Source organism: Ursus americanus, chromosome 36 (genome assembly GCF_024610735.1).
Source record: "Ursus americanus isolate L20-20 chromosome 36, mUrsAme1.1.p, whole genome shotgun sequence".
NCBI lineage: Eukaryota > Metazoa > Chordata > Mammalia > Carnivora > Ursidae > Ursus > Ursus americanus.
The window spans coordinates 18,834,132-18,850,585 of NC_142162.1; the positions used below are offsets into that span (position 1 = coordinate 18,834,132).

Sequence of the window (16,454 nt, forward strand, 5' to 3'; positions counted from 1 at the left end):
AGGAGGAAGGCACTGCTCTGTTTAAGGTTCTGCTGATGTAGTTAAAAAGATGATGGCAGACTCACAGAATTCAAATTGATTTTCCTAAATGTTGTATCCAGTAATAGTAGCCTGAACATGCCAGCTCTCCCCCCAAATCCCTCCACCTGCTCTGCCCAATGGACAGGCGACCTTTCCATCCTCTTCGCATCTGCTCGTTTTTCTCTCTAGTCGCTGTCTAGAGTTGTTTGCTCTCTGGGTTGGGCTGTCGCACCATGGTCTTTGAAAACCTAGACCTCTGATGGGGAATGGAGGAGCTCTTGCCTTGGCTGGGCTCTTGGGGTCTGCACGCCGCCGATAAGCGTATGGGACTCCGCAGCCCCGGGACCCTATCTACCTTTTCACGGCCCAGGACTGAGGATGTGGAATGGGTCCAGAGTGGACAGAGGGATTCTTTGCCTGTCGCTACCTTGAATGCTTCATTCGTGTCCAATTCAGACCACTCCCCTCAGCTTGGAGATGAGGCAGGGGATAGAAAACACAGCAGAAACTGAGCAGTCAGGTTTAGGGCAACAAGTGAGCCCTAGAGACATCTAAGTTTCCGTGGCTTGTGTTGAAATTTTCATGGCTTGCCCCTGGGTCTACTAGAATGCCCACTGCCCTTGGATTGTCTGGACAAAATGACTGGGTGGGGGGTTTCTAGGTTTACTCAGTTATTGGCAAGCCTTCGTGATCATTTTGGGAACCTTAGATGAATTGTTCTCACGTGGAATAGAGGCCAGGAACCATTCTCTACCGCACCCCCACCCTGCCCTAGGTTAGTTCGTGAAGGCTATCAGTACAATAGGCTTGTTGTCAGTCAGTGCAAAGGGGCTTCTCCTGCCCTTCTGGCCCATCAATTTGAGCTACTCCCTGCCAGTTCCTGCACCTGATCAGTCCTGTGGTCCACTCCCAGGTCATGTTTCCTAATAATAAATTAATTCCCATAAGGTGCTAGCAACTGGACGTGAAGTGACTAATAATGGGATATTTAGACACCGACAAGGCCGTGGGGAGTATTTGAAAACTGTCTTAAGTCAGCTTGGACTGCTCTAACAAAGTGTCCTAAGCTGGATGACTTAGAAACAAATTTATTTCTCATAGTTCTGGAGATTGGAAGTCTGAGATTGGGGTGCCATCATGGTTGGGTTTTGGTGAGAACCCTCTTCTAGGCAGACTGCCAACTTCTCTCAGTATCCTCACATGGCGGAAAGCAAAGAGAAGGAAGCAAGCTGTCGTGTCTCTTCTCCTAAGAGCCCTAATTTCACTCATGAGGGCTCAACGCTCATGACATAATTGCCTCCCAAAGGCCCTACCTCCTTAAACCATCACATTGGGGGTTAGGATTTCAACATATAAATCTTGGGGAAACATAAACATTCAACAAGGACAATAGGACATATCAAGCATTTGGGTAGTACCAACTATGTCACACTGAGCAATGATCTCTAAGCCTGGAGTTCATACACTTTTCATGTAAAGGATCATATAATAGTTTAGGCTTTGTTAGAAGTACGTAAACAATAGACAGTACATACACAAATGGGCATGACTGTGTATCAGTAGTTTATTTGATTCTTTGAATTATTTGAATTGATTCTTTCTCACCCATTAAAAATATGAAAACCATCCTTAGTTGGTGGGCCGTACAAAAACATGATGAACTAAATCTGGCCTGTGGGCTATAATTTGCCAACTCCTGCCCCTGCTCTGAGAGGGGCTGACCCAGTGAAACGAAGAATGGGTTTCTGCTATGGGAAGTGTTCCCCTTTTCCTTTTGGGTTAATGTCTTTCTAGCATTATTTTTGAAGATTAATTGCCACAACACATAGTATGGGCAGGTAATTAACAGATAAACTTATGATTCCTGCTTTCTCTACTGATGATCTGGATAAGAGAGCATTTTCCAAGTTTGTAAATAGTCACGGCAGTGGCTCCCCAAAGATGCTAAGCTATCACTGACAGCACAGAGGACTGTCGTGTTGTCCTGGTGAGGTGACGTGCTCAGGCTCGGTTGCACAGAGGTTGGGACTTCAAGCCTGAGTGACTTTCACCTTCGCCCTTGACCTCCTGCATAGAGCAACATCTGTTTGATTTTAGCCGGAGTCCGATTTCCTGGCAACTTCCTTGCCACCAGCTCCAAGTTAGTTGACTATAAGCATGTTTTACATACTGGAAAATGTGAATCATTTATAGTTTCAACATTGCGATTTCCTAAGATCCCTGTGATGCCCAGTCCTGTAAATGATAGCATGGAGAGGGTGGTCTCCTCACTCACCTCATCAGCTTTCTCGCAGCCCAGTGCCAGATTGAGAATGCCATTTCCCATAGAGGTCGTCTGCTTGGGCCCGGGCTGTCAGAGCCACTCCCTCCAAGAATGGCCCTCAACTCTTTGCATTCTGCCTTGGGATGGTGGGGAGGTGGAGTGAGGCTCTCTTGGGTTCGATGAGGCCAAACACACGCTTTTCGTGGCCTAGATTGAGGACATCAGGTACAGTCTATTGGGATGCTCCACTAGGGTCCCCAGTTACCTCAGGGCCCTTGCGAAGAAAACACATGGACTTGGTGAAACGAGGTTCGGTTAGTGTACCCCTTGTAGAAGAACAGTATACCTTATGCTGTGTACGCGGCCCTTGTCCACACACACCTGAGATGGTACCGTGGGGGGGTCTAGGGGATCATCGACTGAATGTTATTAGTCCCTCCAAACAGTGGGCCACGTTGCATCGTTCCCCCTGTCAGCCGAGTTGCTGCCACAGTTGCGGAACCCACACAATGTCGTGTGCTGAGCTTCTCTCCTAAACACGGACTGGAGTGGCCAGCCCTTCCTGGGAAAATAAGCCTACACTGGGAAACAATGGGCAGGTCCCCAGTTTGTGGCTTCTTTGTGGTTATTTAGTCCTCTTTATAACTGGCCTCGGGTGTAAAGTTAGACCAGTCCAAAAGGAAATCAATCTATACGTGTTCGTAAGTACCGAGGCCCAGTGTCCAAGACCTGCGCTTGGGGATTTGTAAGAGTGCTTCTCCCTGCCCTATGGGGAGGGTATAAAGCGCAGCTGAGGGGAACCAGATATTTATCAGACGCTGGCCTCACAGCCTTTGAGGTTACTGACACCTCAAGTACTCTTCCAGATAAACAGGGAAGGAGCTACGGTGCTCTCCCTCAAGCCTTTGCCTGGCTCTTTTGGGACAGAAAGTAACACAAAATCATAGTTTTTCCAAATGTATGTCTCCAGTAATTCTTATCTTCACATTCTACCAGATGTGCAAGCCAAAAACCTGCAAGTCATCCCGGACGCTTGTCAGCATTCTTGGGTTTGGTCAGTTACTCCGGTTCTTGCCGCTGGAGTACCTCTCTCATGCACTGGCCCCTCTCCGCTCACCCCTGCCTGCCCTCTTAGAACACCGCAGCTGCAGCCCAGAAGGCCTTCCAGCCTCCACTCCGCTGCCCCCTCCAGCTAATCAGCCAAGCCACTGCCATGGGGCTTTTAAAACAAAAAACCCAAAGAATCACTTACTTCCCTGTTTAAAACCCTTCGTTCATTCGGGAAAAGTTCAAACTCTTGATGTGAGAACACCAAGCCCCACTTTAGCATCTGAGTTCTAGTTCTCTTCCCCCACAAATACCATTCATCCTGCCTGAGCTCCCCCTGACAGTTGCTCCCGTGTGTCCTGCACCAGCGCCAGAGGGCTCCGGGGAACCTTGGCTGACATGGTCCGTCCAGGGCGCTGACTTGGATGCCCTGCACGTGGCTTTCATAGGCCCCATCACTGATAATACTTACCACACCCCGCGGTAATCGGTGATTATTTTCCAGGTTGTCAAGAAGGAATTGTGTGTAAGTTAAATTCTGTTCTCAGGTCTTAGCATGGTGCCTGACACACCATAAATACTTCATACCTGTCTAAAGAACTGACTAACATTCTTGGTGACTGACACTCTGGTATGAATTTTCAGCGACACATTCCCAACAGTTCTATCCAAAAGTAATGTAAAATTCTGGAACTTCCCTTCTGAACTATGTGTCTCAGTCCCTTCTTCATGCACAGAACTCTGGATCTTTAAGGTTCTCTGAGAAACCTTCTAGTCCAATTCCTAATCCCGGTAAAGCTTGATCCTGGAGAACCTTGTGGTTCTTTTTTTACTCTTTCCTGGGTAACATTAAGTCAGTGAGCCTATGGCCATGTCTCTTTCTATCGGCCCTAAGCCTCTTTTCTTGAGACTAGTTATAAGTAATTGTTCATCCAGCATTTCACTCTTTCCGCGTGTGTCCTTGTTGGTGAGCTGAGGTGTTGATCTGTATCTTCTCTCACGCGGTCTCCAAAAATGATTCATTCACTGTGTTTATTTAAACTAGAAAGTGCACATACTCTGCGGATCTGGGTCCTCCTTCGGGCAGAGTGTCTGGCGGTCCCTGCTGGAAGAGGAGAAAGGCCGGGCGTGACCCTCGCGGTAGCTCTTAGCATTATCTGAATAAATACAACACGCCCCTCAGGACCAGATGCCGCCGGTCCCACAAACTTTTCACTGCTTATACTTGTGAAGCCTGGTGATACCCCTGATTCCGACCACAAAAGAATCAGTGGTTTAATACTAATCTGTAAGAAGCAATTTACATATAAAGTATAATTTTTCATCTCATCCTCACTCAGAATTCCTATGGGTCTTCGCTTTTAAATCCCATCACATGGTTTTCATAATAATCAGAGTTACGGAACTTTAAAACAAAGGTATGTTTACTTTTATGGGCATTCCTTGCTTCATCTCAGTGTCACGAAAAAGAAAAAAAGAAGACGATGAAGGGGGCACCTGGCTGGCTCAGTCAGTAGAGCAGGCTACTCTTGATCTCAGGTTCTTGAGTTCAAGCCCCACCTCAGGCATAGAGCTTACTTAAAAAAAAAAAAAAAAAAAAGGAAGAGGAAAGAAGAAAAAAGATTATAAATGATCTGAATGTAGGATAATTTATTTTTAAAGCTGGTAATTAGAATCTTATTAAAACCCAAGTCTCCCTAAAAAAAGCAAAGTAAAAGGCACAGAGTATAAGCTAAGGAAACTTCTTTGGGTGTGGGACGAAGAAGGGTTCAGCTTCGCTCCTATGGAAAAGCATTCTTGGTGAGAGATTGCAAAATGTCAAAGTAATGATGTTATGCGTTGACTGAGACTTTCAGAAATATCAGGTAATCATCATTTCAGCCCCAAAATGAATTTAATAGCTGTTAGTGGATTCTCTCCTTCTCTGAATCCATGCCCAACTCTTTCCGCCCATTTTAGTTTATGCCCTCTCTTCTGGTGGTTGGCCTGGAGAGTATGTAGCTCTTCCAACTTAATTTTGCAAAGGGTACCAGTGCCCAGCTGCTCAGACAGTGAGCTTCTGTGTGTAGGTTAGTACTCACCTTTAGCTTTCAAAATCTGTCTTACCATAGTTTTTAAGATTGATGTCCGCTTAATGAGTGCCTGCTTTGTTCCACGCACTGAGCTGTGAACTCTGTCTTCCTAGGTAAGCTGATGTGGAATAGGTTCTCTATAGACTATTCTCTAATTCAGTGAGCAAGAAATCGTAGTCCTCTCACTTCAGGAAGAGACATTTTGTCATTTCTCTACAGACATTTGCCTCCAGCCTTCACTTGACTTTGCCTGTGTGAAATAGACCCTTTCTGCATTATTAAGGGAGTTCATTATGTATTTATTTTCATACACTAAAGGTAACACTTTTTATTTGGGTTTAATCTCCTAGTTGCATAGGAGGAGATAACTTGCTGTGGTACAGTATAATTGCATTAACTTTCTGTCCTCAAGTAATCTGTACACCATACATTTATGTATCACCATAGAAACCCATTTGAAAAATGGCTTTGTTGTCAATAATAGAACACAGACCCTTGGAGTTCCTTAAGTGTGCCTGTGGGATATATTTTATAATTGTTAAATTGACAATGTCAAGTAAGATGAGTCTTTTTTAGCTGTCTTTTTTTTTTTTCCTTTGTGATCATATATGAAGCTAGATGATTCACTATTCGTTTCTGCAGATTTTTACACGAGTTAGCCCAGATCCCAAATTTTGCTGAACGGGCCCAGTGCATAATCTTCAGATCTGTCTTTTCGGAGAGTATCACCTCCTTGCACCGCAAGGTAGAGATCATCACAAGAGCTTCGAAGGTATGTTTGCGGTCTAATTTTAGAGACTAGTTTTGCCCTTATTGAGGGTGAAAGAGGAAGTAGGGAGTGGGAGAATCAACTGGAGTCCCTTTGTAGAAAACCTTTGGACTTAAATTGTGTGCTTTTTTAAGTGTAGCTTTTATGATCATCCTAAGCATGAAGACGTGTGTGAGTGCGGGTGAGTGAGGGAGAGAGAGAGGAAAAATGACGCTTCTGCAGATGTCTTCTTAGATATTGCAGACACTCAAAACCAACCTAAATAGTGTAGTGTGTTTGCTGCTAGACCGACTGGATTGCAAGAGATTTTGCGTTAGACCCCTGCATCGGATCATCTGAAGTGTGTCTACACAGTGACATAAAAAGATCCTAGACACTGGATAGGCGAAATAAATGATTATGATCATGGATGGTGGACAAATACATTTTTGTTGGCTTTACCGTAACACTGGTATTCCTTGTAAATTCTAATACTTGTTTTTTTCTCACAATGACTCATGTCCTTGAGAACATGATAATCCTCTCCACACATATTGTGGTATTTAGTTCTTACCTGAAGGCGTGATTCTTTTCCTTCCAAAATATAAAAGATTTCAGTAAACAAAGTATAGATATTTCCCAGGTATAATAGACACACTCTAATAACACCCTAAAGGGCAGGAAGAGAGGTTGGCCTAGAGCTGCCTTTGTCTTTCCTTCTTTACACTAAAATAAAAGAAATAAAGTCAACTAAGACTCTAGAGAAGGGGGAAAAGGTAGCAATTTTAAAAATTTGCACTTTGAGGAAAAAAAAGAAAAAAGAAATGGGACAAGAAGGTGAAGGAAACCCTAAGTAGACTGAAATTGTTAAAGGTAAGAGACATAGCAGCAAATACTTAGTAAACATAGCCTATGGCCTTGAGATGTATCATTGTAGTTTACCTCTGAGGAGTAAACCCAGGGTTAAAGAGGAATAGATTTGCTATTAAACCTATCCTACATTTAACGGTACTGTTTATATAGACACATTGTCCAAAAACAGATCTTCACATGATATTAAACTAATGCTTTCTGCTTAGAAGTCACCAAGTATAAAGTCTGACTATAACAACTTTCTTTTTGCAATTCACAAATATTTTAAATTAATATTTAAAAAATAAAACTGGCTGAAGAATAGAAATACTAATATTTAATCTGCAGTATTAAGACATGAATAGTTCATTATTCATTGAAAGGATGGAACACGATGACTGATTAATGTATTTTTGTTAAGACTCTTATGTCTTAATAAAGTGTATTTTCCATTTCACCACCTGCCAATCCATTTGGCACCATGCCACCAGACAGCCTGATGGGTACTCAGTAAATATTTGTTGTTGAATGAGTGTAGGCGCCTTTGAAGTTCAGCTCCGTAATAATCGGTGTTTGCCGTCACAGGGCTTGCTGCACATGAAGAGTGTGAAGGATATTTTAGCTCTCATTCTGGCTTTTGGAAATTATATGAACGGAGGAAATAGGACTCGGGGACAAGCAGATGGATATAGCTTAGAAATTCTGCCCAAACTCAAGGACGTCAAAAGTCGGGTATTTATTTTTCGTAACTAGATTCCATGATTTGCCATCGTATTCCTTCTACACCTTTAATTAAAAAAAAAAAAATTCTTGGTTGCTCCATTCATCTTCTTTCTCCCTCTAACAATACATTTTTTCTTTGCTTTCTTTTGACTTTTGAATAAAGGTATGTTTTTCATGTTTGATCTTACTGAGATGATAAAACCCCCAGTATTGGTTTTGCTCTAAGAGAACACAGTTGGATGTTGAACTGTAACGAGGGAAGAAAACAGGTACAACGCAGTATCAGTCAGAGCACAGGGCTTGAATCTGTTTGAATTTAGTGTTGGCTTCTTGGAATTTACTCATTCTTGAGTAGGGAGCAACGTTGAATCACCAGTTGAGCTGAGCATTTGAATTATTCTTTTGCCCACAACAATCGGGCTGGGGGTCTACTGTCAAACTCTCTGAGCCTGATTATCATTTGGCTCCACACCCCTGCAGAGCTCCCTCTTTAGAAACAACCAGCCCATATCTAGGCATCCCACGGGGAGCAGGGGAGTAAAGGGAGGGGAAACACACAGGCAAATTAGAATTAGACCCATGTGAACAAGACACAAAGGCTGCCTTGTGGGAGGGCCTGCTTGCCCCCGGCCTCCTAGGGTCATAAAGTGGCATGGCGTTCCTTTTAAGCTGTCCTGATTGTTTTTCACGCCATTAAGAACACACATTTTTTGAAAGGTGGGAAGGGAGGGATGGTTTTCTGTTCTAGTCCCTGGTTCCCTTCGGCACTCCCCCACGCCCTCCTGTCTTGGCTTTCTGCCAGGAAATAATGAGACAGTGTGTGTATTTGTTTGTTTGTCTTAGCCATTACCTCAGAGCTCTTATGGATTATCTGTTTGGTTTTTTACCCCACAAAGAATAGCAGAATGTCATTTCTTTGTGTAGATGCCATAAGGAAAAAAAAAAGTGATGGGACAAAGAGGGGAGAGTAAAATCTTGCCGGTCACAAACAGAATCAGGACCAGGTATCACAAATTAAAAGTATTAGGGTCACAACCTGAGATTTCAGTACTCAACTATATAACATGGCAGTCTCGTGTGAATGATTTTCATTTAAGCTTCTCTTTTAAACCTAGGATAATGGAATTAATCTGGTGGACTATGTCGTGAAATATTACCTGCGTTACTATGATCAGGTAAGAAGTGGCATTATGTGGAAAACTACACTAATGGGGTTTCAACTCTTACACATTGTTGGCATTCAGAAATTGGATGATGGATGGATGGATGGATTTCAAGTCCAACATAGAATTTGAGAGCGCTCCAGCTTCCTTGGTTTACAGATGGGAACGCTGAAGCCAAGAAAGTTTAGTTGACTCTTGTAAAGAGAAGCATTATTCATTGCCTCTCAAACTACTGCCTCTTAATCTGCTAAATAAGCGGTTTTAGAGAGACCCCCGGTTATCTGGGTGCCTTCTGACCAGATCGTAAGGGTCTCTGAAATCTATATCCATTCAGTAATTGGTTGTATCTGAAACTAGTTCTGGGCCGCAGATCAAAATTTAGGAAATTAAGAGGCAGTAATACCCAATACCTTATCAGTAATGTTCATCTGTGAACAAGGTGAAGAAGTGGAATTTGAACTCCATCCTCTCTGCTTCGATTACATTTGCAATGAGAAATAAAAGTTTCGGTGGGACTCCACCTCAGCACAATCTGCTATGTTTTATTCCTTCTCACTAGATTGAGAACAAGGAGTCCTAACTTTGCGAAGAAAGAGGTACTGTTGTAAGGTGTTGGGAAATCTAGCAAGCAATGCGAAGGGGAAAAGTCTCAGGAAACTGTTGTCAGGAGTCCTTCTTAGCTGCCCACGTGAGCAGGGTTTTTCCTAGGCACCAAGGGAAGAAAAGTAAAGGTTCCAGGGCCGTGTTTTCCTATAATTCCCTCCAGAAGACAAGCAAAGCTGACATCTACCATATTGTGTCCTCTCCTCCTCATCTAATCCTTCTCAGTGTCTCTACAATGAATCATCTCCCACCCCCTCCTCAAACTTCTCCTGTTTCTGCCGAGGAGATTATCATTTCCGTCATTCAGGCACAAGGCTTGTGCTCCTCTTTGGTTCCTCTCTATCCTTCAACTAAATTGTGTCTCGTGTTTCTTCCGTTTTTCATCCTCATGCCCCACTTATACAGGCGTTAAGGTAACTCACCTGGAGTATTCCTTTTGCTTCCCAGCTGGTCTGCTCACCTCTCATCCAGTCACTCCCCCTCCAGTCCATCCTACACCCAAGGCCCCACCAGTTTCTATACTTCTGGTCATATTGTATCACTTTCTTACGCAAAAACAGAAATGGCTCCCCATTTTCAAGTGAGTTAAGACTCGACCCAATTTAATTCCAGTCTTTTACAACCATGCTTTTATGACCTTCCCCCTACACATACTCTGTGATCTAATTCAAGATCCAGTGTTTTCCAAACACACCCTGTGTTTTCTCACTGCTGTGTTGTTGTTGTTTTTTTTTTAAAGATTTTATTTATTTATTTGACAGAGATAGAGACAGACAGCGAGAGAGGGAACACAAGCAGGGGGAGTGGGAGAGGAAGAAGCAGGCTCCCAGTGGAGGAGCCTGATGTGGGGCTCGATCCCATAACACTGGGATCACGCCCTGAGCGGAAGGCAGACGCTTAACCGCTGTGCCACCCAGGCGCCCCTCTCACTGCTGTGTTTTTACATCCGATGTCTCTCTAACTGGAACTATCTTTGTCCTAACCTTTCTATAGATCTTTTGTTTTGTCTTACTAATACTCTCTTGAAATAATAAATAAAAGCCCTTTTGGGAAAAAAGCTCCCAGTAGCAACATATATATATTTGCAACATAATAGGTAACATGCTTTTCAGAATCCACATGGAAAGAGCAACTGGTCTCCTTTCATTAAAAAAAAAGAAAAAAAGTTGCACAAGACACTGCAGGTAATTTACCAAAACAACAACAACAAACAGGAGACATGAATTGCCAACTGTGTATATAGAGCTAGCTAGGTATAAATGGATCAAACCTTCCTCGGCACTATCACGAATGGCTGACTGAGTTATTCTCTGTTTAAGATCTCTACGTATGATGGGGCCCATATCTCGACTGCCCTCGACTCACCAAATTGTGTTCTGTAAAGGACACCTTCCCAAAAATTCACATGCAGGTGTCATGTGCTTGTCAAGCTGTCTCCCCAGGGTGCTGTGCCTACTTTTAGGGGACATCTTTTCCTTATTCATGCAAATGTGCAGTACGGGCTAGCAAGACTTTGACCTTTCTAGATCAGAAGCCCTAGAAATACATATAATCTTTCTAGGAAACTTTGTCCTAAGGTAATAGATAAGGACATGTATCACTATTTTACTTAAAATCATTTGTAATAACAAAGTATAGCAAAATTTTTGGTAGATGTCCAAAGGTACAGACTAAGGTCAAATAAATTATGCTGGAGTTCTAAAAGGAATAATACACTGCCATGGAAAGTGTATAGGAGAAAATTTAGTGGCACTGGAAAATACTCTTGCTCTGCTTTATATTACAAACATGTTTAAAATAACATATAGTTTCAAATATATAAATATAAATATACATAGACACAGAAAAACCTGGAATATCAGATATATATATATATAAATGTTTGATTATCTCTGGGTGGTAGGATTGAAGAGATTTTTACTTCTTTCAATGAGACGTAATGAGCCTGAGTCACTCTTGTAAAAGGGTAAAAAAGATAAAAAGGAGGGGCGCCTGGGTGGCTCAGCGGTTAAGCGTCTGCCTTCGGCTCAGGGTGTGATCCCAGCGTTGTGGGATCGAGCCCCACATCAGGCTCCTCCACTATGAGCCTGCTTCTTCCTCTCCCACTCCCCCTGCTTGTGTTCCCTCTCTCGCTGGCTGTCTCTATCTCTGTCAAATAAATAAATAAAATCTTAAAAAAAAAAAAAAGATAAAAAGCACAATCGTACATGGCTCTTCTTCTATGGAGTCTTTATTTCCTCGTCTTTTACTCCTTTGAAGCCTGGGAGCACTGGGTTGAATCTCTGTCATGACACATCTTCTTCGGCCTTGCATGTAGATATCAGTGAGCAATTACTCCTTAGCTCAGCATTGCTCCTTGAGGCCCAGAACTCATCGTTGTCTGTGTTTTAGTGTCTGTAATTTAGGCGTCTGACAAATACTTACTAGGTTGAATCTACCGTAAATATCTACAAGAATGCATTGAGTGGCAGCTATAGATAACTAGGTGCAAAGAGGTGAGAGCTTTTTTCTGATAGAGTGGGGTAAGCTTCAGGTGTGTGTAGATACCTGAAGTTCTGCCAGCAGGTACCAGTGTGACAGAGGAATTATCCCGAGGAATCTCGAGAGGCCACAGTTCTAATCTGGGGTTAGCATAAGCGGATGTACCTTGTGGTGCCTGTCTCAACCAAGTCCGACACATTGTGCTGGAGGGCTGAAATTTGCCAATGCAATGTGACTCTTGAAGAGAGCTGAATGCAGTAGAATCGACTTCACCGAGGAAAATCTCACAAGAAGAGTCGTTTCAAACCTGGGCTGGCCCAGTTTGGGAAAAATCAGAAGTCAGCGCTTGTGTGGTGCTCTCCCGGTTTTCACCGTGCAAAAATTCATTTCACTCAGCAAAAGTATAGAATTATGTGATTTATTAGGCTATCCCCTCCCCGTAGGAGCATAAGTGATGATTTTTGTGGTTAGTGGTGATGAGCAATTAGCTGAAGAAAGGTGACTCCCGCTCCAAACCTCCTTCCACGCGTGCTGGGTTTTGGTCCACGTCTAAGTCTGTGAAGTTTACAGAAATCCATCTAGAGCCAAGTTGTTTAAACTCTAATCGAGCAGCTCTCTCAGGAGCTGCTACCAGGCTCATTTGCCCAGCAGCACTTTCTCATTTTCTAGCTTAAAAAAAAAAAAAAAAGAAAATCAAAGCCAGTACTGAATCTGATAAAGTTTTGGAGAAGAGTAGGCGATAATATACATGAGTTCTTCCGACGTAGATTGCCGTGGAGTTCTGTGGTAAGCCTCTTAGAAGGTGTTCCATCCGGGCTCTCAGACTACAGTACTGCCTCCATCGTTTTCAAAGTAGTAAAATAATTACAGGGAGGTGGGGAAAGTACACTGGTCATGGAAAAGGTTTCAATAAAATCAGGAAAAACACCTTTCCTTAGCATCTCAAGTAAAGCTAAAGATCTTACAGGAAAGGGACAGGTCCAGAGCATTCCTGAAACCGCACGAAAGTAGGACAGTAAGGCAGATGTCTCCTGCTAAAGGTACACACTTCTCAGAACTTTTATGGGCTCCCCGCAAGGGTGCCGAACAAAGTTCGATATGCCAGATGTTGCATGTACACCAAGAATAAGACCCGCTTCCTGCCTTCACAGTGTATATACTCTAGTGGAGGAAACCTATGGGCTAATACGGCAAGTTTGAAAGGACTGTTGGTAGGCGCTGTGATAATGATACCCACCAGGGGCTCTTGGAAACACCTGTGCACTGGGGGGTTAGGGGCAGTCTTTGAGGAAGTGCTATCTGTCTCGAGACTTGAAGAATGATATGAACAAGGAAGCGTGAAGAGTCCATGTAGAAGAGTTAGAAGGGGACGGTTTTACAGACAAAAGTCCAGACGTAAGAGACTGTGGCCTGATCTTTTACTTTTTGAACGTTTAGGGGAGGGAGGTGGAGATAGGAGAAGATGGAAGAAGGCTGAGGGTGTAGACAGAGGCCAGATCATAAAGTGCCTTATAAAGCAGTCTCAGAGTTTGGAATGAGTCCTAATGGCAGTAGGAAAGATGGAATGTGAAGGAAAGCTGGCAAAGTAGCCTGTGTGGAGAGAGGAAGAACTGAAGACTGCCTGAGATATGCAAGATACAGACCTGATGTTAAACAACTCAGGGAGAAAGCAGGCTGGACTGGAAAAGATATTTGAGGCCCCGCTTATCTTTCAATGTGCCCGAAGCTTGTGTCCCTCAAGTGATTTCCCAGCTTAGATCCTCTACTAGGCTAGGGGGGAAGCTTGTCCAAAACTATGGCCAACCGTGCCCTCAGCAAGTGTCTACTAAGAGAAGCCAAACAACATTTGGAAAATCCTTACAAGGATTTGCTATCACACAGACACCCCCTGGAGCTTTCAGGTGCAGCAGCAGGTAGGTAACAGCGTAAGGGAGGGTGATTCTTCCATGCGGTGCTGTCTGGTCCAGAACCTTCCGATTCACACCCATTGGCACCCCCCAAAGATGAGTTAGCTAATTGCTCCCATGTGCAACTCAAATAGGGACTTGAAATTTAAGTACTTTCTTGTGTTCCTCCTGTGCCTTTTTCCATGGGAGTAGGGTGTCCAAGATCGGGACATACCTGACAATTTTCTCTTTGGTTCGTGAGGCAAAATAGAAGGAACCCTGTGCCAGAGCCAGAGCCAACCTCAGTGGCAGTAAGACCAAAGTGCTATTGCAGAAGACACAAAAGCATTTCTGAGTAGCCAGTCCAAAGTTAGCAAGAGCAGAGGAGCGCTTCTCTGATTCTTAGGTGCACATCCAGTACAAGGTGCTTTGGAATTTCAATTGAAAGTGACAACTGGGAAATAAAATGCACTTTTGTTAACCGTGTCTTTTAGGAAGCAGGAACAGAAAAGAGTATTTTCCCTCTGCCTGAACCACAAGATTTCTTTCTGGCTTCCCAAGTCAAGTTTGAAGACCTCATAAAAGATTTGAGAAAACTGAAGAGACAACTGGAAGGTAATAGGAACTGTTCTGTTATTATGATAATAATTAAGCTTTTTTTTTTTTAAATGAAGAGAATTCTTTATGTCTGGTTCGTGGAATGGAATTGGTGCAGAGCTCAGTCATAGTACACTGCAGCCCTCATGAAACTTTCCATCTCTTATGCTCTATCTGGAGGCACTGTATTTGCATCTCCCTTTCTTTTATTAGCGTTAATTTGTACTGTTTATATCTACATCTTTTACAACTACATTTTCCAACATATAACACATGTCATCGTAACAATAATAGCAGCAGCCCTCTAGTGAATGCTTACTGTTGTCTCATATCATTATGACAACAACCCTACTAAGCAGGAACTACACTGACTCCATTTTGCAGATGAGGAAAATGAGGTTTAGAGAAATTAGGTTCGCACAGCCCGTGAGAGGCGCATTTACTGGGGCTCTCAGAACCCATGCAGTTTCTAAGCTAGTTGACTCTGCTGCCACACACATATCACACACGTGTGCACACATACTCCCACGCACACACACGCCCCTATATATTTGGTTTATGTGTGCGAGTCTAAGAAAGATGGCAGGACCCATCGTAAACGTTCTATTTTAGTTTAATTTACATTTTTAATTATTCACAACAAAATGCTGAAAGCCCTCTTTGGCTTTTTTTAAAAGGTGAAACTATGTCTCTGTTGAGCAGGAATTTTCCTTTGGCATTGCTCGAGTCTAGTGTTTTCGCTGTGGAGACATCTCCTTATCCAAGTATATAAATACTCGCGATGGAGCTTGTATAACTCCAGTTGCAGAGCTCCGCGGAGGATTTAGGGAGCGTGTTAATGTGGAAATGGAGCGCAGAGTGCCAAAAGGAGAGCTTGAGGAAATGAAGAGCTTGAACCAGGAATATTTTTACACTAAGACATAAAATAAACATTTTAAAAATGTTTATTGTGAAAGAGTGCTCAGAAACCCAAGTCTTAGACGGAGAGCAGCCTGGAAAGGGAAGTGAAGTCGGACAGATCTCCTGGTGGCAGGGAGATTTAGTTTTACTCTGGGCATAAAACTTGCTTAAATAAGGAGAGCGGTTACAAGCGAATATTTCTACCTTGTAAATTATTTTTAAAGGAACATGTGGATTTTTTTTTCTCCCTGCCGTTGACGTGGTTAAGAGTGTGCATTCAACCAAGTGGATGCTTCATTTAGGGATGTGATATATGAACCCGTGGTTATTCTTTTCCCGCTCCTAAAACACCGACAGTTGTATCCTAGTCTAAGACGAGGGGCTTGATTCTTACTGTAGTAAAACCATGTGAGCCATCCTGTGGCAGTCTTTTCTGTCACTCTCCAATGGCAGAATTAGCGCCGGGCCAGTCCTCCATCTGGCTACAGGGTTCGCCAGGGCCGAGAAGAGCCATGCTGGTTCACACTGCAGCCGTCCCTGAATACACAGCCCCTTTGGTCTCCGGGCCTTTTGCCCTCCCATGTAGGTTTTTGAGCAGAGACCTGATGTACATGTGATCTTCCCTCTTCTCCTGCCTTCATGCCAGGGGCTGCCTCTCTCAGGCATCCTGTCTGGGCCACCTCGCTTTGATGTCTGCAAGTGTTTGGTGATTCATAACCAAGGGATGACAAGAGTGAATTGGGAGGACAGTAGAGAGGCAGGTGTTCCCACAAAGGTTCCCCACTTCGGTGTGCCATTCCATATCCCTCAGTCCTCCACTGACCCTTGTCCTTAGTCAGTTTTAAGGAACTGCAAGAACTTCTGAAGCTGGAGGACCTACCTTAAAATGAGGGAAAACCAAACATTGCCCCAATTGTTTTTCTTCTTTGGATTGGACTTCACCAAAAGATGTGCGTTACCACAAGGCGAGGGGGAGAGGTGGGACTCTGCCCCCCACATTGGGTATTTAAACAAAAATGCCCTGCTAATCTTTAGAGATGCCAGTGTTTTTAACACATGAAAGGTACCTAGTAAATATTTAAAGAAAATACAGACCGT

The 16,454-nt window shown here is 43.4% G+C and overlaps 1 protein-coding gene across 2 annotated transcripts in view; it reads left to right on the plus strand.

The window, feature by feature from the left end:
• FMN1 (formin 1) overlaps window positions 1-16,454 on the plus strand; it is a 403,510-nt gene that overhangs the window by 258,449 nt on the left and 128,607 nt on the right. For both annotated transcript variants that reach the window (XM_087859297.1, XM_045815793.2), the window contains 4 exons: window positions 6,046-6,175; window positions 7,589-7,735; window positions 8,842-8,901; window positions 14,354-14,474. In XM_087859297.1, the coding sequence (XP_087715423.1) occupies window positions 6,046-6,175; window positions 7,589-7,735; window positions 8,842-8,901; window positions 14,354-14,474 (458 nt within the window). The remainder of the gene's footprint in view (window positions 1-6,045; window positions 6,176-7,588; window positions 7,736-8,841; window positions 8,902-14,353; window positions 14,475-16,454) is intronic.